This window comes from Betta splendens, chromosome 10 (genome assembly GCF_900634795.4).
Source record: "Betta splendens chromosome 10, fBetSpl5.4, whole genome shotgun sequence".
NCBI lineage: Eukaryota > Metazoa > Chordata > Actinopteri > Anabantiformes > Osphronemidae > Betta > Betta splendens.
The window spans coordinates 12,187,870-12,209,066 of record NC_040890.2 but is presented as its reverse complement, the minus strand read 5'-3'; the positions used below and the strand labels follow the sequence as shown (position 1 = coordinate 12,209,066).

The 21,197-nt window shown below is 42.4% G+C and overlaps 2 protein-coding genes and 1 long non-coding RNA gene across 5 annotated transcripts; 1 reads left to right on the top strand and 2 right to left on the bottom strand.

Annotated features, from left to right (window-relative positions):
* Positions 1 to 1,841: 1,841 nt before the first annotated feature.
* On the bottom strand, positions 1,842 to 15,314 carry vegfba (vascular endothelial growth factor Ba). The gene is made up of 8 exons (XM_029164783.2): positions 14,253 to 15,314; positions 9,310 to 9,361; positions 9,028 to 9,224; positions 8,778 to 8,851; positions 8,626 to 8,661; positions 6,853 to 6,936; positions 5,195 to 5,515; positions 1,842 to 4,770 (listed from the first exon to the last, which is right to left on the bottom strand). Exons 1-8 carry the CDS (start codon positions 14,328 to 14,330, stop codon positions 4,749 to 4,751), a joined length of 864 nt encoding a protein of 287 aa, XP_029020616.1. The 5' UTR covers positions 14,331 to 15,314; the 3' UTR covers positions 1,842 to 4,748.
* Positions 15,075 to 16,723, top strand: LOC121202531 (uncharacterized). The gene is made up of 2 exons (XR_005898217.2): positions 15,075 to 15,215; positions 15,311 to 16,723. It is a non-coding gene; the product is annotated as an uncharacterized LOC121202531 (long non-coding RNA).
* On the bottom strand, positions 16,681 to 21,196 carry dnajc4 (DnaJ (Hsp40) homolog, subfamily C, member 4). 3 transcript variants are annotated; one of them, XR_003787255.3, is made up of 9 exons: positions 21,064 to 21,196; positions 20,596 to 20,656; positions 20,161 to 20,298; positions 19,953 to 20,043; positions 19,504 to 19,664; positions 19,067 to 19,243; positions 18,604 to 18,690; positions 18,355 to 18,505; positions 16,681 to 17,338 (listed from the first exon to the last, which is right to left on the bottom strand). XR_003787255.3 is itself a non-coding variant. In XM_029164785.3 (8 exons), the coding sequence occupies exons 3-8, from the start codon at positions 20,250 to 20,252 to the stop codon at positions 18,409 to 18,411; spliced, it is 705 nt and encodes a 234-aa protein (XP_029020618.1). In that variant the 5' UTR covers positions 20,253 to 20,298; positions 20,596 to 20,656; positions 21,064 to 21,196; the 3' UTR covers positions 16,681 to 18,408. The 3 variants fall into 3 exon arrangements, 2 of the variants coding, with proteins under 2 accessions (XP_029020618.1, XP_029020619.1); XM_029164785.3 differs by having other exon boundaries at positions 16,681 to 18,505; XM_029164786.3 differs by having other exon boundaries at positions 16,681 to 18,505; positions 19,067 to 19,240.
* Position 21,197: the final 1 nt, after the last annotated feature.

Genomic DNA, 21,197 nt, shown 5'->3' with positions numbered 1-21,197 from the left:
ATTAGCGCTGCCATCATTAGCGCCACCGTCATCGTCATTGACGTCGCCGGGAAGAAAGGACCACTGTGAGTGACTATGAAGCATGGCTGAAACATAATGGACTAGTATCACAAGGGTTTCACTAGGTCTGTAAACAGAGTAAACAGAACCTCTTCTATCTATGGTTTGGTAACTTTAGATAACATTACCTAATATTGACCAGGCTACTGCCCATAACAGACCAAGCAGCAAAACCCTGTGAGAGACAATATGAATGTTTAATTTCTCTGCATCCTACTGTATGTCAAACTGTCAAACATGCTGGAGGCAGTGTTGTAATATAGATGACTGCTATTATTGACCTGTACTGTCTCCTCAGATTCAGTCACACTGAAGTTGAAAAGACCCAGAAACAAGCAGCACCTGAAGACTGTTTTAGACTTCAGATAGTCATCATCTATATAGATGTTTTGTCATTTAATGTCATTTAAACCTGAAGGCTATTGTTAAACTGTACAATATTTCCATCTTAAAATATGGCAAGTACTATAAAATAAAAATACACAAGCAAATCACAGGGACATCGTAATTGTACGTGGGTCAGTGAGTTGTGTTGGCTACACAATGTGTGGGTCAGCACGAGTTTCTGACTCAGCAGCATGGGAGGAGAGGGAAAATATTATGTCTCATAACACGACACGTCACAGTGAACACGCAGGTCGTCCCTGCACCCAACTCCCAGGGTGGCACCGTAATCAGGCCAGCGTGTTTACCTTTCATTACCGTCAAAGGACAGACTGAAGCAAATTGAGCGGGGCCGGGACCGGGGCGGAGGAGAGGGAGCGTGGGTGAGGTCAGACCCCGGTGACGTGGCGGGGACAGCGGCACGGACAAACAGCGACAGGAAGAAAGCCAGAGGTTTTTACAAAAAATAAGACATTTCCTTTAATAACATCTGTAACATCATGGTTGGATCCTGGTATCATTTTCATTATATTTGATGATCAGTGTACACTTTGAAACGGACATTGAATCAGTTAAGTGGCATTTATATAATAATACAACATAAAACTGCATTGCTTTCTACAAAGACATTAGAATAGGGCACAGATGGTGTAGCAGCAAAAAAAGAGTGTAGTTTGTCTTTATACATATGCTACAGTAGTACAATGTACTGGCAGAGAAGAGATACAGCTAAATGAAGCTACAAATACATTGCTAGTATGCACTATGTCATACACAAGGTCATGGCTGGATATTAGAGATTATAAAACATTATATAGGAGAGTAAGGGGTCTCTATAGGGTACTAAAACACCAGAGGCTGGAGCAGGGCTACCTCTAAAGTACAATATAGACTGTGCAGATACAAAGCACACTCATGTTTGATACTGTCACGAGATCAGGACGGTCGAGTATAATATTAATATGTCCAAGCTGTGACGTCGGCTCATGGAAATGGAGGAGATGTCTGCGGGCGCTAATACGTTCTGGTAGAGTTGTTGCTAACATTGTTCAGGATCAGTACAAGTTAAATAACTTTGGTCACAACAAGTAATAGATGGAGCCCTATCGGCCCCTTATCTCAGTGCCACAGGACTTACAGTCGTAGAAAAATTAATACCCATTCCTTTAATTTGATGATTCGTCGTTTGTGCATAAGGATAATAAAAACCGTATCTCATCATCTGATCTTAGCAAGTCTTAGTATTAATGTAGACAACCTCAGGGAGCTAACGTTGAATGAATGTGGGTGGGATTCGTGTGTCAGGAGCCTTTCGGTCTAACTACTCCTTCAGGGCCCTCGACACTTTCCAGTAATGTGCTTAGAAATCTCAAACATACTGTAAGTGCAGTCTGTACTGAGGTTCGGGAACGCGTGTGTTTATTTAAGCATTTATTTGCATGTTCAGAAGCTGCTAATTGTTTAGAAAGTTGATAGAAAGAAAAAATGCAAATAATAAACACATTAGCAGAAATTAAAAATGATAGGTTTAACTTTGGGTAAATACACTTTCTCACATTGTTTTAGAACATTTTATGTGAAAATAGATTTTGTATCCATGTAGTATATTGTATATGATGTCAATGAGGAGAAAAGTGAGAGAATAACATAATTGATAAAATGTACTTTACACTTTTTTTCATGTCAGTGACCTCCTCATCTTGTTACAAATCTTTAGGGAAAACAAATAGTTTGGCATAAAGCACAGTCTACAACCACACATGGTTGTTCCTCAACAAATTAAACATGACAAATATAATACAGTATGTGGTGCTACATAGATTTAGCCATGTTAGCCTGTTCCCTCCTTTTCAAGTCTGTATGCTGAGTCAAGCTAATTAACCATTAGTCTGTGATCTGACCTTTTCACTGTTATTTGGAGTCTGATTCTGAATCCAGACCCGGAAATGGATTATTAACCGGGATCCAGTTCCGTATTCAGCGTATGGGTGAGAGACTGGCATCTATCTCCTCATCTAACTCTCACCATGAAAGTGATTCGGTGTACTTTAAAACATTAAACCATCCCATAAAGGCCAAGAAGGAACACTGTATGTTTCAGGTTACAAAGGCTCCTGTTCACGTCACCGCACAGTGTCCGGTCTGCAGAGAACCAGCTCAGCTCTCATCTTGTGAAAAATGCTTCCCTTCAGTTCATTAAGACACATGAAGAAAACTCCTATAGGCTCCTCTAACCGGTGGCGATCAACTCTGAGTCTCTACATATGAGAATGTGCTTATTGCTAAATGTAAATAAACTTTACCTCATTAAACAGGTCCAGAATATCACAGAGAAAGTAACAACGATCCTCTAATACTTGGTAATTAATATGTTATAATATAGAGGTAGTGATCTGACACATTAATTGACAGCAATTACAAACAATGAGCTTGCGAGCGGAAAAAATAATCTATATCAGTTGAGTATAAATACTGAGCTTATCACACCAGATACTGAAACAACTCTGGACTAAACAATGTTTCTGGGAGACTATTCATAAATTGGCAGGATCACACAAAACCTGGGCACGAATGCTGGTTTCTCATGGAAATAAGACGTCACTGGTAGCATTTGACACAGGACACAGGCTCTGAATGGGTATCGAAAAATGGGTTTCAACTCGCTGACCCGCCATTATGAATCCTCTTCACGTCAGCAGAGCTCTGGCTTGAGCTCGTCACACTGGCTGACAAGCTGCCCGGGACCTCATCCTTTCTGAAACAGCCACAGTTCAAATCCCAGTTGCCAAGCAGTTGTGAACCGACACAGAGCTAAACAGTGAGATTTAGGCCGGATTTAAACAGGTTACGTCCCAAATGAATAACACGCTTTCCATCTCTGCTCCAACATGCAACAACAAAAGCAGTTTTCCTTTCAGCGCACTGGGAACGGCCGTTTGCTCGGTTTGTACACATTATAATGCATATAGTTTCCCATCTGTGGCCTGTGTGAGCCGTTAAAATGGAATACATTTGGGTATCAGTTCAGATGCCGAATGTGCACATAGACGGCCACCCAGTGTGAGTCTTTATACAGACGGATTAAAAATGAACAAAAACAAAATGAAGACACATTCTGCAAAGTGGAATATCTTTCAATCGGCTTGACAGAATTATAATAAAATACAAAACACAAGAAATATAATAGAATAATAATCAATCAATGAAGCCTTTGCAGCAAACTGCAGATATGTCATGAACAAAAGCTTATGGCTACCTGCATTCATTTCACATTGCGTGTGTGAGTGTGTGTGTGTGTGTGTGTGTGTGTGTGTGTGTGTGTGTGTGTGTGTGTGTGTGTGTGTGTGTGTGTGTGTGTGTGTGTGTGTGTGTGTGCCAGTGTTGCCTGCGTTCCTTATATTATAAGTGTGAATGTTTGTGTGTAAGGGAGTGGACAGCCGCCAGACCTCATTATTGTCATTCTCCTCACTGCCTAAATGAGAGGCAGAGAGGGACAAAAGCAGCTGCTTTCAATCCAGTCGAGAAAAGATGGAGACAAAAGGCCCAAATTAAACAAATGCCAGAGAGCGGCTCGGAGAGCCAGCTCGTGGTCATACTCTTTGAATGAGAGAAAACGTCTGCAGGGATAACCCATCTGGGTCTTTCATGGGGGAGACCACACAAACACACACATCCAGCATTCAGCTCAATTATAGGTCCATGCACGCTGGGGTGCTGCCTCCTATGCAGGTCCGTCTGTTCCGTCGGAGCATGTGTCCACCAGTACGTTTGTCCTCATCCTTGGCAACTGATCCTCATGTTCACTTTCCTCGTCAAAGACTCGTCAGCATTAACACATGTGACACCTTTAAATCTATCCACTTCCTTTAAGTTCTTAAGTTCTCCTCACATTGAGTCTAACAGAACTTCAACCTCAACCAAGTCCGACCTCCAGCTGATCAACTGTGTGATTGTATTTGGTTATTCCGATGTCTCTCATTTTAGTCTTGTGGCTCCTTCGTCTCCTCCCTCATGGGATGTGTTTTTGTGACTATACAAGTCTGTACAACAAGCAACACAATGGTCTGATGTCTGCAAACACACGCACAATGGCCTACAGCATATCAACACTGTAATGTTGCATGTGTTGCTTCACTAGAGAGCTAAAACAGGTTCTTGTCAGTGCTTTTGGGGATATTTCCTCAAGTTAAAGGTACTGGATGTCCAAGCGTCTATTTGGTCCATGGCAGTGATGCTGAGACTGGGCGACAAATCAGTAGGCGTAGATGGGAAGGATGATGGTGAAAAGAGAGTGGGTGGACACATCAAGTCCTCACGGCATCACACCTGGAAAATAAACAATTATTTACAGCATTTACAGCATTAAATATCCAGTGACCATTTTCACAGCTTAACAGACTTGATGATGAAGTGAGTCCTGCAGTGTTTATGCATTTTCCTAGAAGGCAAACTCTCCATCACATGTATAAACTTTGGAGCAATCGGGAGTTCAGTATTCTCCACAAGGACGAATGCGGTCAAAGTCGCTATGTCTAGGAAATGAATTTTATTCAGAGAAATAATGGGAAATGCTGTGGAGCGATAACACACAACTTCAGATTGTACCTCACATTGGCTGATGCAGCTCAGGATGCTGCATAGGAAGTGTTTTTATTTAAACTTACTAAAATATATTCTATATCACCAAATCTTTGCAACACAGTGAATGGAGGTTCGTAGAGATTTTCATTCTTTGGGCGTGTGGACTGACCTGCAGCGGTGAGGGTTGAACCTCCGGCCTTTCTGGCTGCAGCTCTCAGCCGTGACGGTGCAGTGGCAGCGGCAAGATGTCGCATCCAGCGCCCACTTCCTCCTCCTGCACGGGCGGCAACGGGGCCTCTGAGGGGAAGGTGGAGGTGGGGAAGGAGCCGAAGGTGAAGATGGAGAGGGAAGGGGAGGAAGGCTGGTGGAAGCAAGTGTGGGAGGAGGAGGCGTTGAAGGAGGAGGAGGCGATGAAGGAGGAGGAGGCGATGAAGGAGGGGGTGATGAAGGAGGAGAGGATGGGAGAGGAGGAGTTGGAGGAGCTTCGGTCCTGGGTGGAAGAAGGTATAAAAACAGTCTGGTTAGCTGCAGAATGTACTAATTCTACAGAGGCCCTGTGAGGCTGATACTAATGCAATGAGACTTTGAGCTGTGTGTTAATGTGACCACAGAGACAGTATTAACATCTGTAATCAGTTTAAGAAGACTGTTTTACAGATTCCAAACAGAACAAGATGATATGTGAAGCAATTTCTCCCAAACGTGACCATTAAAGTAGATGTCATGACATGACCAACAACATGTCGACTAACAATGGCAAACATCCGTCTTAAGAGGTTCGTAGAACCTAACTCATTTCTGCACCGCATTCCTGTGTGGTGGTGAATCAGCTGACAGTCACACACTGTAGCCAAAGTCACACAATGGGATCAAGACGTGCTATTTTTCTGCTCCAGTGTTGTTAGCATGGCTAATATTTAATGCCAGGCCTGCTGAAACCTGCAGCGCGCTCGTCTGAATCCAGCCAAGACAATGCAATGTGTGTGGGAGATGTGTGACTAATGTGCGATAGTGTTTCTTTAGCTGCTGACAAACTTCCTGCGTTTTCTGTCCATCTGTCTCTCTGTCCGTTTCCATGGCGGGAGGCCTTGAAGCTTCTCCCCTAGACACTCTGTACTTTTTCTGAGTCTGAGAAAGTTGCCTGTGTCAGTCGGTCCATTAACTGGAACTGGTTCTGCCCCAGTCTTCCCTGGAGGCAGGCAGCCTTAATGAAGTCACTTAATGAGGCACAGAGGGGCCATCTTTGTTCTGATCTCGATGACCACGCCTGCCACTGGCATGGACAGAGGAGGGAGCATTTGGGAGCAAATTACGCAGATTTCACCCCTGCCAGAGTCTGAATAAAGCCCGTTCTGAGTGATGGATGGGTGCCGAGGGTCATCACACCCAAGTCGAGCCACCTCTGGCCCTCAGGGGCCGGAAACAACTGACAGCAAAGTCAAAGGGAAGTAAATAAAGAAAGAATTAGGGAAAAAGCGCCAAGTCTCAGATCCTCACGTACCAAATGTGAAAACAATCACATTATAGTGACACAGGTGAATAGTTTCAGAATGTTTCTACTCTCCTTTAATGTTAAGTAACAGCTGTAGTTAATTAGGAGCTCAAAATCTCTATGAAGCAAATGCACAAAATGTGACGTGAATACTTGGTTTAGATTTAGAGCAGGGTCGTCTCAAGTGATGAAAGATAACATGCGCGTGACCTTGACTGCTGTGGCCGTAGAATAAACTGTCCTTCACAAATAATCTTCATTTCAACAGTCACATAAAGATGGAAATTATCAAACCAATCCTGACTAATCTGAGTCTAACGTAAAAATCGACGTACGCTGCTGCAGTGGCTCCACTCGTCTTCTGTCTGGACTTCCCTCGCTCCTTTTTCTTCTTTTTCCTTAAGGGTTTCACATTGGGCCTGAGGACGTCAGACACATAGAGCTTCAGACATAATAAAAACATCCAAGAAGTCATATTTACCAACTAGTTCAGTTATAATGCAGGCTGAATTTTAATGATTATACAGTAAATACTAATCTAAAATGAACCCATCAGCATTTACTAAGGGAATATGTGTATAATTTCTATGAATGATTCTGATGTTTGTGTTGGTTTTACTTCAGTACTCTAATTTTTTAAGTCTAATGAGTCTTTTCTTCAGGCAAAGTTGTTGTTTGTCAAAGTTCACGTCGGTTTGCATTTTTTAAATGTCTTGGTGCTTGTTTCACTTCAGGCTTTTGTGTTTGTGTAGAGCCCTAATACAAACATTAAGGCCTTCGACAGCACAATCAATCTCAAATCCCAAAACAGGAAGCTCACAGTCTGGGTTTAGTGACATTCAAATGAACTTCACATACTGTACATCGAATAAATCATCTATAACATCACAGCATCCTTAGGAAACCTCATTCATATGACTCATATTGTCAATCTTCTCCATCGTATATGTTTTTATCCTTTCAGCTTAAAAACTCTTGACAGACAGGTCTTTCTCTTCATTCTAACCTGCTACAACGTGTATTTAATTTTATTAAATGATGCGCACCGTGTTCACCAGCTCAGCCCTGACAATTATTAATACCACAGTCTGCCGCTGCTGCTGTTGTCGTTGGAGCTCTAATTCGCTACCATGGATGTGTGCCTCTCCACCGGTCTGTGAGCGAGCACATGGCAGGGGAGATAAAATCATCGCTATGGTGACAACAGGATGCGGGCTGTCCCAGGGGACGGAGGGAAAGAGTCACACAGACACTAACTCCCAGAGGGGCACAAACACACACATGCCACACAGGAGCAAATGTACCCGCAAACACACAAACACAAAAATAACCTGTGCACACACTTCTAATAAATGCATGTGTAGGTAAAAAATGCAGGTAGCCAGAGCATGTGGAGATTCAGCAAAATCACACATGCATAACCTCTGGCTGAGGTTTTAAAAACAGCACTAATGCTTTATTTATGTCCACATCCTAACAGGAAGCGGAGAGACATAAACATTAAAGATGCAATCATATGGTTATCTAGCGGGACCTGCCACTCTGAGCCACACAAGCAAACAACAGGGATCCAACGGACACGTCCTCCCACAGCGCAGAGCTGTCAGCCCCAGCTGACGCTCGGCGAAACCTGCACAGCGTCCACGTCCTGGACGCGACGCTTCCCCTACTTTAAGTGTGCATTCATTAACCCGCGGTCACAGCACTCTGCCGGGTTTTACTCCGCTGGCTGCAGGCTCTGAGATGAGCTGCTTTCACATAGGTTTTTATCCCCTCGGTTGTTTCTAGTGCTGTGAGGATCCAGCCTGTTTTGATTCTGCCATCACCACATTACGTCTGAATGTTTCCTGTTGTTCTCAACAATCTCACGAAGGCAAAAAAAAACCTTTTTGTTGTGGGTAATACTGCTGAAACAAGCGGCTGCTTTGGAAACGTTGTTGTTTTTGCAGTTTTAAAAGTATTTCATGGGTAAGTGCGTTGAATTAACAGTCTAAAAAACAGATTGAATTCCAAAAGCAGCTTCTCCTCACTAGTAGCAGGGTTTGGAGACAATTAGAAAAGACACCAAAAAGGTAAATGAGGAGGAGAAGCCAAGCGTGGTACTGTACCTTGTGGTGGGTGATGGCTGGAACTCTTCTTTTAATCTGCACAAGGAGAAACAGGGACGTGTCAGCATGAAGGTGCAGCGAGCTCTAAGACAGTGAACGGCAGGTGCACCGTGCGTTTCTACAGCCTGAGCACAGACGCTGGGTCTTATTACCTGCACTCACACTGACTGTGCTCCACAAAGGACAGCTCCACGAGCTCGTGCCTCATGAAGGACGTCCTCATCAGCTGTGAAGGTGTGAAAAGACATCAGACCCCCTCTGAACTGTGTGAAGTGCTGGTGTGTGTGTGTGTGTGTGTGTGTGTGTGTGTGTGTGTGTGTGTGTGTGTGTGTGTGTGTGTGTGTGTGTGTGTGTGTGTGTGTGTGTGTGTGTGTGTGTGTGTGTGTGCGTGCGTGCACGTACCTCCATGGTGAGCGTGTGCGTGAGCGACGGCACACACTCCAGGGCCTCGTCGGGGCAGCAGCCGCCGCACCGCCTCACCGACACACAGGAGGGGATGAAGAGGTGGTGGGTTTCACCTGGCAGCTCCCTCCAAACCTCCACCAACGTGTCCCGAGGCTCACAGCTGCTCCGCGAGTACACCTCCAGCCACCGTCGCACTGGAGCACGGGAGACAGCGGTTTCACCCAACTTTTCTGGGTTCATTAAGCAGAAAATAAGGTAGAAAGGTGAAGCGTACTGTACCTTCTCGACCCTCCCTGGATTTGGATGAGTCCGTAGGCCGCCAGTGAGCAAGCTGAGAAGAAGACGAAATAAATGTTTTACAAAAGTTGATATGGTTAACACTGCACGTCAGATCTCTGTGCTGCTGAGTGTTGAGCACAGGGGCCTCAATCACTGGGAAATCCAAGAATTCTGGGAGCACCTGGGCTTTTACCCAAGTTTGCTGAGAAAAGATTCAGTTAGACAGACAGAGGACCAGTGGTGCCTCTAACAAAAGGCCTCTAAAGAGAAGGGAGAACCTGGCAGAAGAGCATCCCAATCTGTCAGTCCTTCTCAGAATCAGTTTGGCATTTATGTCAGCAGTTAAACAGATGTAGCATTTACACAACACTACACAGTGTATATGACTCTCCTTTCAGCAATGACGTGCGGTCCGGGTTGGCAGCCAAGGCAGGGCCTCACCTCGCCTGACAGTACCATAAGGTGACTAGAAAAACGTAAAATTAAAATGTATTTCCGTCCATTGATCTGTGTTATACATGTTATAAAATGTATTTTTCTTCTATAATTTCGGTTATCTTAACATTTTCCTGAGTAAATATCGCTAAAGCTCCGCATTTCCTGATCGAATATGGCGAGAAACCGGAAGTGAGGCGTCAGCGAGAGGAGCCTCAGCCCTTATGCTGAAACTGCCAGTAATTGGGCTGATACAAGGCATAATCCCTTTCTGTTTCACATTTTGTCTCCAGTAAAATGTTTGCAGCCCTCAGACGGAATTATTCTACACCATGACTTTGTACAACCTGCCTAATGTTTTTATCAATGTTTTTGTGACATGATTACTTTTCCGATTGCGCTAAAACCGACAGAAAAAACTGATGAGGGGAGGCTGGACAGGTCTGTGCCTCATCCAGAAGGGGGCGCTGCTTCCACCCTTTAACACGGCATCCCCACAAATGGGTTTCACTTTTCTAAAAAGACTTTCTGAATGACACTAAGTAAAACTATTTAAGTGCTTGAGAAGTAAATTTGAACCTTGATGGTTCAATGTTATCCCAATGAAGAGCAAACCCGTAAAACTGATTAAAGCAGGATTTAAAGTTTTAAAAACAACATAAAACTTCACTGAGGGTCAAAATTCAACATTTACACCTCCCTATACTTTAGAATGAGTATGAATTTTGAAAAATACATGGAGGCTACAGGTCAGGTCTCTTACAGCTATAAAAGATGTGTTCCTTCAAGACCAAATATGTTGCTTTAGGTGAGATAGGAATGATAAAATAAAATGTGAAATGTGGCCAGTATTAATATGCATTCTGACAATTAAATAGTGAAAAATACACTCTTTTAACGTATTATGATTATATAATCGGACTCCAGAGGACCTCACCAGCCATGAACCTCACCGCACGCCACTGCCTTTCAGTATGTCATGTACAACTGTCTGTACTCTAGTAGCCTGAAACCAAGACCTAAACCCAACTGTGTAGAGATCTTTGTTGCTATGGTTTAGCAATGAATTGTTATGAATGCAAGGATTCAAATAACGAAGAAAACAACTGTATCTGAGGTTTGTTAAAGGCTGTGATGCGAATCCACAGATCAAAGCATTTCCTGGTAAAATAACCACAACGGTTCACACCTGGTACCTTAGTATGAAGAGCTCAATAATGACATTACAGGAAGAAGGAACGTTCTCAAGAAATGAAAACTAAAAAGAAGCATTTTGGACTGCTCATGAAATGTTTACCGCACAGACAGACTCCTGAAGGCAACAGGAGATCTGTCATTGTGATTAAAATCCAACCATGTTGGTTAGACTCGCTACCTTTGCTCTCAAGTGAGATCAGGAGAATGTCTGCAACTCAACAACCAGCTGGCACTGTACAGTTAACCGAGCAAGACAAGTGCTATGCCATAGTTTTTACAGAACTTTATTTCTAGCAGTTATCATACTTTTTATTGACTTGATTTAATCTATAATTGCTGTCATCTCATTTAGACACTTATCAAATTTTGCCTACAGTACATTTTGGACGTGTCAATGTGTAATTTCCCCAAAGACATCTCAGAATGTTTAATTTTAAAAAGATAACTGCTTGAGGTCAAACATTATGCAGTATTTCATAATTAACAGCAAATATTTGACCAATGCCCCAAAACAAAAACAGTTCTGTGCTGCAGAGGTTTTGCATCTTCTTTGCTTTTCCATTAATCATCTCACAGCCCTTAACATTAATTTTGTGACCCTTTGGAGGACATGAACCCGGCTTTGGCAACTCCTGGACTAATAATAAATCAGCCGCTAGGTCTATTTTACTTTACTTTGACAACTAATGATATAAAACATCTGTTTTTTCCCTTTGAATGACGTTTTATTTGTAAAGAAGTAATTCTACTATGCTGTAATTGTACCTTCATATTTGGCTGCTTTCTTCACTACCCAAAAACACAAACAATGAGAGCGGCCTGTTATTCTCACACAGACAAACACACACACACACACACACACACACACACACACACACACACACACACACACACACACACACACACACACACACACACACACACACTGCTGCTCTGTTATTGTGCATGTGAAGACCAAGGCCATTTGTAAGGGAATGTAGACTTTGTCCAGTTGACCCCCTTTAACTACTCCACCCCCCTCATACCCACACACAAAACGCACGCACACTGGTTTGACCCACATTGATTCTGTGTTAACTTGGGACTGAAGCCATTTTGTGACTGGTAGGATGTGAGCCGAAATAAATGTTTCTTTTCAGTATCACACTCTGAGAATGGGCTAAGATTACCTCCGTTCTGGCTGCTGCCACTACAGGGAGCTGTCTCACACACACACACACACACACACACACACACACACACACACACACACACACACACACACACACACACACACACACACACACACACACACACACAGATCCACGTCTCTGAGTGCCAGCCCAGTGCCATCTGCACTGGCATTACTGTCTGTCTAGTGTCTAACTCGTCAAACACACAGCTACTCCCAGAAAGCACTATACACATTGGCCAAGTGTGGATGAGACTCTGCCCTGGAGCTGTTCACCACCTCTCCCCTGCACAGAGCTTCGTCACTACAGGAGGATGATCCTTTTTTGTCAAATTAGCTGTCAGATAAGCAGATGACGGTAAAGAAGAGGGTCTTGCATGTGCGCCAGCCTCTGTGAGCAGGTGACGAGGGCCTTTTTGTCTGTGCCATGTAGTGTCTAGGATGATAAATGACTAGAACATGCAGTATGCAGCAGCAGCTCAAAGTCAGGGCTGGATCTCACACCGCCTCCAAGAACTGCTTGTTCCTGATATAAGTCTCCAGACATAAATAAAATAACACAGAACAGGTTTCTCCAATTTTATGTTCTTACACAGAGCAAAACCTTTATGAAGATCAACAAAAGGACTAATTTAAAGCACATTTATTATGACTTCTGAATGGCTTTGTAACCAAACTGACATGCAATCAGGCAGATGGTAGAAGATAACTCAATTATTCAACTCATTCATCTTTCCAAATGTGTGGATCCACTGCGTTTTTGTTCTTTATCAGTGCTAATTGAATATGTTTAGGTTTAATGGTGGTAAGATTGCAGGCAGACATGACAAGAAATGCGATGACCTCCTCATGGCTCTGATAAATGTAATATGTTTTATTATTTGAGGATGTTTACCAACTGATTGTAGGTTAATTTAATGTTTTTATAGATAAAAAAAAATACCACTTAAATAAAATATAAACATAATGGATAATTACTAGCTGTACACTGCTTTATTAATGATGAATAAAACTTTTATTAATGCTTTGGAATTGCAATATATGTCAATTCTAAGACACCTTCATGTTGCCAGGTTTTACAAAATCCTCCTCTAGCTTGTTCCAACACGTGCTCGGTCCTTTCAGCTGAGTTGTACTAAGGTTTGCCCTAAGTTACACAGGTTGACGTCATTCTCATATCTGTTTAGTCAATATGAAGCTACGTTGAGCAGTGAGTTCAGCCTGGTAATATTCAACTGTTAAATCCGCCCAGCATGTCTAAAGCAGTAGTAATGATTGTTATAGCTCAGTGGGTAGAGCGTTAGCCTAGGAAGTCCCAGGTTCAAACACTTCTCACTGGCTCCCGGGAGCCACTGCTCCCTCAGGATGGGTTAAATGCAGAAGAGCAATTTCATTGTTACATTGTAAGATGTGATAGTAATTGCTTTATAATTGGCCCAAATAGTGAAATACATTCAGACTGTTAAACTGTGGCGCTATGTTCACAACTGAATATGAACTCTCAGTTCCCCCATGCAAATTCATTGTTTTACTATAAATTGTTATTATCCCAAATGTCCCATAGCTCAACTTTATGAAAATAGATAGTCCGTTTTAGGGATTTAAAATAGACTTTCATCTAAAAGATTAGCTGCTTAGCTGGATGTTAGCATGCTAGCTAATTGGTTGTGTTCTTTTCCAAACACGTTAACAACACAAAAACGCACATTTTTCTTATCTAGTGAAGTAGTTTTCTGTTGAGCAGTTCTAATTTTGCCTTGTTTGACCCAGTTCATTTCAGATGTGGGTTCGAAACCAGTAGCTCACTATACTGGAGGAGGATTTCCTATAACCTGGCAACCCACAACTAACCCACGTAAACCTTTCGCGAACAGTTAATTTCTCACATAAAGTATTTGCAAACAGGGTGATATTATGAAAACAATATACCACAATACGACTCTAATTTATTTAGCATCGCATACGATTAATAAAATCGACAACAAATCGTTTTCTTGTTGGACGACCTGAGGTGACAGGTGCCATTGACCTCTGGGATAACTTCTACAGAGACAAGTAATGAATGTTAATCTTTACAGGCCGTAAACGGGCTCATGCGCGCTGGCCCTGCTGACCACCGGGGTCACATAGACGGTCTTACCTTGGCATGAGACGTCGGTATTCTGGTGAGCAGCAGGAATTGAAACATTCCTAGAATAACTTTAAGCATAATCCCCATTGTGCAGGAGTCCGAGAGGCACGTAAGAATATTTTTTGGACCAATCCAAAAAAAAAAAAAAAAAAGCGAGAGAAGGTGGCTTGTCCTGCCGTCTCCTTGCTTAAAGACGCAGAAATCCCGCTTTCACTCCCCAGTCTCCCTTCCCTGAAAGGACTCCCATGGTGGCATCGTCAGTCTCCTCGCAATAACTTTAGTTTGCTGCATTTCGCAGTAAAGATGAATTACACTTGGAGTCAGTCAACAACTCCAACTCGACAATTTGTTTGTTGGATATTTAAATGAGTGAGACACCGGAGTGATGTTAACAAAGCCTATAGGAGCAGACAAATAAGGCTTTTTAAAATCACTATGTAATTTAAAGCGTAAAGCCCCCAAATCCAGATATCAAGTGATTACGTTATTTTAATGACTATATGTACGTGGGAATCGCCAGTGTATTGGTCTTGATCCTAGAAAACCGGTGTGGGGGGTCCGGGGTGGCGTGACTGAAGGATCATCCAGACTCCCGCTGTAACATGGTGCGATCACAAAATCCTCTGTGTGGCTGATGAAACGAATCGCATCATCATCATCATCATCATCATCATCATCATCATCCAGCTATAGGACGTTCATCCCGCACAGATCCGGCGCTTTGTCCCGACGTGCGGAGGGACCAGTGCCGTATATTCCTCTCCCCGCTCGGTCACAGCTCCTCCACACAGTCGCTCCCACTGAAAATGTGACGTGTCCCCTCCGGGCGCATCTCCCCGTCTTTTATCCGGGTATAAATAAACCTACGGTATCAGCCTCCACTTCAGCGGCGGCGCGGCCACGGCAGAGCCGGCGGAGGAGCGGCGGGGGATCCGCAGACGCACGCACGCACGCAGAGAGCGCTCTGCAAAGGTAGCAGTCTTCATTTGTTGTTGTGATCGCTTTCCTCGTTTCCTCTGCCCTTGAGACGCACGCTGCGTAACCATTGCACTGCCAACTTTTTCCAGACGGGACGGGCGCACTGGATACAGGTGCAGCCGCTGTGCCGGTGCCGGTGCGGGGTCAGCGGGCTCCGGGGACACCTTGCGAGTGGGGGAACGGGGCTGTGGCTTCCTCTGATGACGCTGAGGTCGCGTCCTTGGCGGCCTGGCATTTCTGGACATTTAGGCGGCTTAGTAAAGAAAAAATGCCCAACACTACACGTGAACGAATGCTGTTGTCCCTCGGCTATAGCAATAGACCGAACATGTTGCATCAGCGGATTGTGACAACATGATTTTTCCACAGAGACGCCCTAAATACTACATAGAAGATAATAAATATCAGTAGGTTTGTGGCTCTGGCCCAGAGGTCCACTGACCTCCTGATCTCATGGGCCTGTACCCAGCAGGCTCATTAAATAAACCATCCATGGCTGGGTGGACAAAACGAGCACTAGGTACAGTAAATGTCACCTTGGGAGCTGTAATGAGGATTCACTCATATATATTTTATGAACCAATCGATCAGTTATGCCATTGATCATGAGATGAATCAATAATAAAAAGCCTTGTTGCTATAAACCATCATGAATATATATTTTTCATCTGGCTGCTATCTGACTAATCAATAAACAAGTCCTTTATTTTATTCCAGCGCTGCAGCAGATCGGATCTGTCCAGGATCGAAACTACCTCTCACTCTATGACAGCTGGGATTGGCTACAGCAGGCTGCCACCCCTACCTGGAAGAGCTGCTGGGATAATAGATGAATAAGTGGATGGATGGATAATTGGATGGACTCCTCTGAAGTACCCTGCCTTTATGATGAGTCTATAACTCTTAGTTTGTGTAAGACTAAATCATTTCCTAAGAAGAGCTTTAGACAGAATTAGTCATTTGGCTCTGATAAGATGAGAAATTTAATTGGACTTTTAATGAACTAATTGAAATGATTTCTGCTGAGTCATTCAGCCAGAGAACAGCAGGTCAGCTTCAAAAGCAATTCAATGTATGCAGGGAATGAAGTTCATACAGTGAATGAATGATTAATGTTTTTACTTTGGTTAGAATTGGACAATTACTAAAGAACGTCCTCTTGTAAATCAACAACTGCTTATACAACCAACAATAATCTGTAACTGAAATAGCTACACGTTTTTTTGTTGTTGCAGTGAATCTTTTAAGGAATAAAGGAATTATGTAAATATCATTAACCGTGACTCAGGTCTGTTCAGGTAAAGCTCTGAATCATAAACAACCTTCAGACCCTAAAACTAAATGAACAAGCTAATTAAAGTCCAGGCATCAATAAGTTGGATTGTTACCCCGAATCAGCGTTCTCTATTTACAAAAGGCTTTTTAGTGAAGTGAAATGATCCGAGGGGCAAAGTCATGATCATGTATCATCTGGTTTAATAAAGCTTAGGTCAAACATGTCAGATACTTTTCCTCTACAGCTCAGTGCATTAAAATCAAACTGAGTCAATTCTGAGCCCACAGTTGTGTCCCTGCAGGACGTGCTGTGGCATCCTTGTCTTCCATCAGTGTGTCAGTGAGTGTCGAGGCATGCTGACACCAGAATCTCAGTCATTATAGTGTGTTTGGGTTATGACAGGGGACTCACACGCCACATGAGGGTGAGGGTGTCTGTATGCTATGCGGGGATATGTTATCTCCTGCGGACGTCTTGACACAGTGGGTGCAGGCGAGAAGAAGACAGGAGGAAAACGGCAACGCTGGACCTGGAAGCATCAAACTCTGAATCTGAAGTGCAGAAACACTTGAAAATTTGAAAGTGCAAATTCATTTTGAGAAAGACAAAATGCTGAAGCAAGCCAGATGAATCATTGTCTAAATTCAACAATACTGACTCACCTGTGTGGTTGCTCATTCAAAGGCAACAGTTAAATGTCCAGGCCTCTGCCTGAGTTCATGAATTCACCACTCAAACAGGGAATATTGGATGAGAGGCCTTTAATAGTTGTGTCAGTGAGAAACACAGACGCTGAACTCTTCTTTGTGAAATACAGTGTGTGCAGACTGTACGCCAAAACCTAAACCGAAAATTACAAAACAAGCAGGAAGTATTCATTGATAAGAAAAGTTTGTCTTGTGGTCATTTCTTGCCAACATCCCTTCAGGGAACAGATAAGGCTATCTCTAGCATCTACAAAATAAGAGGCAAAAGGTATGTAATGGCTTTGTATGTTAAAATAACCAGTGAACTTTGACCTTTTACCTATTATTATTAGTCTGAACCGTCCCTTTCATTAACTAGTCAGCGCAGTTTCATGTTGTAACATTAGTCATTTTTAGAGTTTCCAACTAGCTAAGTTTTCGATGAGTTGCCTGATGCTGGGCCTCTATCTGAGCATTTGTACAATAACCAAGTCAACGCACAGAGCAATAAGGAGGAGGAGCTGTCCACTGCCCCAAATGTACCAAAATTCAAGAAGTGGGAATATAAATAGGCGGAGTAGCAGGACACGCTCCCACCACATAACCCAGAAAAAGAAGCTCAAAAGACCCGGATGCAGGCAGGAAACGCAGCAAAAAATTAGGTAATATTTGCTTGTTTTATCTAAAAAAATAGCAATAATAAAACTTTCTAGCACCACCCCAACACTATTGGCATAAGAAATATAGTTCTCAACTTGATAAAACATTTGTGTTGTCATTTGTTGTCTCCAAGCGCTGAACGCTGAGCAACACAAAGGCAGAAACGAGGCCGAGAACAATAAATAACATTTTCCTGTGAGCTCATTAGAGGCAGTTTGAGAGCATCCCTTTTTTGGCTCCTTTGGACAAACAGTGATAACAACCTAAGAATATTTTTCTGACAGTTCAATCAAGCTATAAATGGTTCTTTTAAAAGAGACCAACTCAGGCTAATCTACATTTTAGCCTGCTTGGGAATTAACATCTCTCGGACAAAATTCAATTGTCCCAGATCACTCACGCACTCCTGAGTCCTGAGCTCCTCAGCATCACATCTGAGGGAAACCTGGAGACTTCAGTGTGTTTAAATATGTCAGAAAATATGTCAAATATTTGAAAATGACATTAATACCATGTTCTCAGTGGGAGATTGAAGTTAATCATCAGAGCACAGCTGAAGGCTCTCCTACTTGTCCTGTCCCCTGTTGGGGATTTTGTACTTCTCCAGAAATTCAGCATGTCTCTGCCGGAGGATTTCTATCTGCTTTTCAAAACTGTTGACTCTGAAAATAGAACACAAGATGGTTTAAGCATCATGTTAAACTAGAAACAAATTACTAAAAAATGAAGTGAAATTGAAGTGAACAATGTTTAAATTTACCTGGCTCTTTCTTTGGATTCATTATAAATTTCTGTGATTATTCTGTCTTTTTCATCCATATATTTATTGTGAACTTCTTCCAGTTTCCTACAAGAGTTTCAGAAACGTTTGCATTAGGACAAAATAACTTAATACCACAAATGGGGATGCTCAGCAGTCCCATTGTTTGTTTAGTTGTATTTATGAGTTTGTAAGGCTGATCTTCAGAACCTCAGAAGCCGAGGTGGCACCAAGTCAGTGTGTTATAACAAATACAAGAACAGTGCCTGCAGGACTTTGTGGTACAGAAACATATTTACAGGCAGACTAGAATCACATTAGATGGTGGGAAAGCAGGATTTATTGGATAGAGGACGTGACAAACTAATCGATTTTACATTGTGTGATTCAACACGGACTTTATATTTTCTTTAGTTTTCACTATTAAAGGGATCATAATGTTGAGCAGCACATTATCTTTTACCTGTAGAAAAAAAAGTGGACACCAAGGCTAAGCACAATAGTGATGATGCAGTAGCCAACCACGAGGATGTCCCTCCTCCTCCTCTGCTTCTGCCCATCCTCTGTCATTGTCTGCTGGGCGTGAGTATGACGGAACTGCTCCCAGTAACGCATGTTTTCCTGAGCGTGCACGTCACTGCTGAAGATGTTACAGGAGAATAATTATTAGTCAAGCAGAAAGCACGAACAGTTTCTGTCACATGCACATACCAGTACATGCAGGTTTAAGCTTCATAAAAAGAAGTTGTCACATTTCTGAAATTATTTTGATTAATTATTTATTATAGATTAATTATATGCTTTCTCCTGTATTTATTGTAGCAGAAATGTTTATTTCCTGCCCAGCGTAACACTGTTTAAAGAAGGTAAGCAACGTCTGTGGCACATATGGCTCTTCACCTGTGATAGGTGTGACTGGAGGGAGCAGTGCTGTATGGGTATCTAATTTTAAGGTCGTACTCCTTCCTGCTCAGCTGTTTGCTCAGTACCCGATAGGCCTCATTCAGCTCCACAAACTGGTTGTGCAGTGCTGGGTTTGAGGGGTCACTATCTGGGTGCAGCTGCAGTAACACATGATAAGTGATAAGTCGGTTAGAACAATGATGATGACAAACAAACCAACAAACCAAGAAATAATCTGGGGGAATATTCTCTTTTCAAGATTTATACTTGGATGTGTGCTTTGAATTATGGGCTGTTTGAACTCTCAATAATTAAACATGTCCAACCTTGTGTTCTACTGGAAGCCACAGCATGAAAACAAAGTTTAAAAGGCTTTAAAAGGCTGCCCTCTTGTGGCCATAATATTCCTTTAGTTTCACATTTGATAAACAAAAGCAAGACGGTACCTTTTTAGACTTGACAAAAAAAGCATGTTTTATTTCGTCTATAGTGGCATTAGACTTGACTCCTAGGAGGTCATAGTAGTTCACAGACTTTCTGTGGTACAAAAAAAACAGAAAGGCATTAGGTTGTGTACAGAGCAGTGTGCATAAACACAATCTGTTGTTTAGCATAAGTTCAGTTATATTCAACACGTACAAGCACAAAGTCTACCTGTGTGCATAGCTGTGAGAAAACAGACGAATTCCGCTTCTGCAGCACCAAAGACATCTCTGACATAGTCGCAGCCGAGCCTCCAGCTGCATGGTGGAAATCTACTGTGATTCTACTCAGAGAACCAACACACCAGCACTAATAAATGGCATAGGAGACAGTAGCAATCAGAAAAACAAACCAGATACCAATAATAAATCTCATTCACCTAACACCAATCTGACAAATTTGACCTTGTAATAACTAAGGTATAAATATATACAGATGTGAGTACATGTGAAACAACAAAACAACACTGGAGAGCTTAACTAAGTGCTAAGAGAATTAGTCACATTGTATTTAGACATAATCCTACAAGTAACAAGTATATATATTACTAACAAAGCCATAGGACTCGAGTAAATGGGGTTGTAACAGAAAGAGATCTGCCTTTACCTGCCACTGTGTTTCTAGTGAAAAATACCAAAGTCAGCTCCTCTGTTGACCTGTGGCCCGACTGAGGACAATAACACGTGAAAGACAATGCCAGGCAGTTGTTTTAAACAAAAAACACCAAAAACAACATCCTAGCTTCTTTACTTTTACTCATTGGACATTGTGTGCTATTTTTAGCTTATATAAAACTATGTGTGGGTTTCTTTTATAATCCGAGGTACAATTCAAGACACCGAATGGCTGCTAGATTTACACGTGTACTATCATATGAAGTAATATCTGTCAGTTAAAGCGGGGACATTATGGTATATGAACGACCATGCTAATGCTATGTTTGTGTGGGGCTGTTAGCATGCTAATGACATTTAGCTAGCGGTGTTCTATTAAACTTGGAAATCAAACATAAAACGATAGGTCATCAGTGTCACACAAATAAATGGATTACTCATTGAAACAAAAGTGACATACCAGGTGTACCAAGTAACAAAACACCAACTCGCGGTGCTTGGACGTCGGACGTTGCATAAAATGAAGAAAGTCCAGCTGGCGGAACCTACACAGGAAATTGTAAATTCAGTTTTCAAAACAAAGGGGAATGTTTG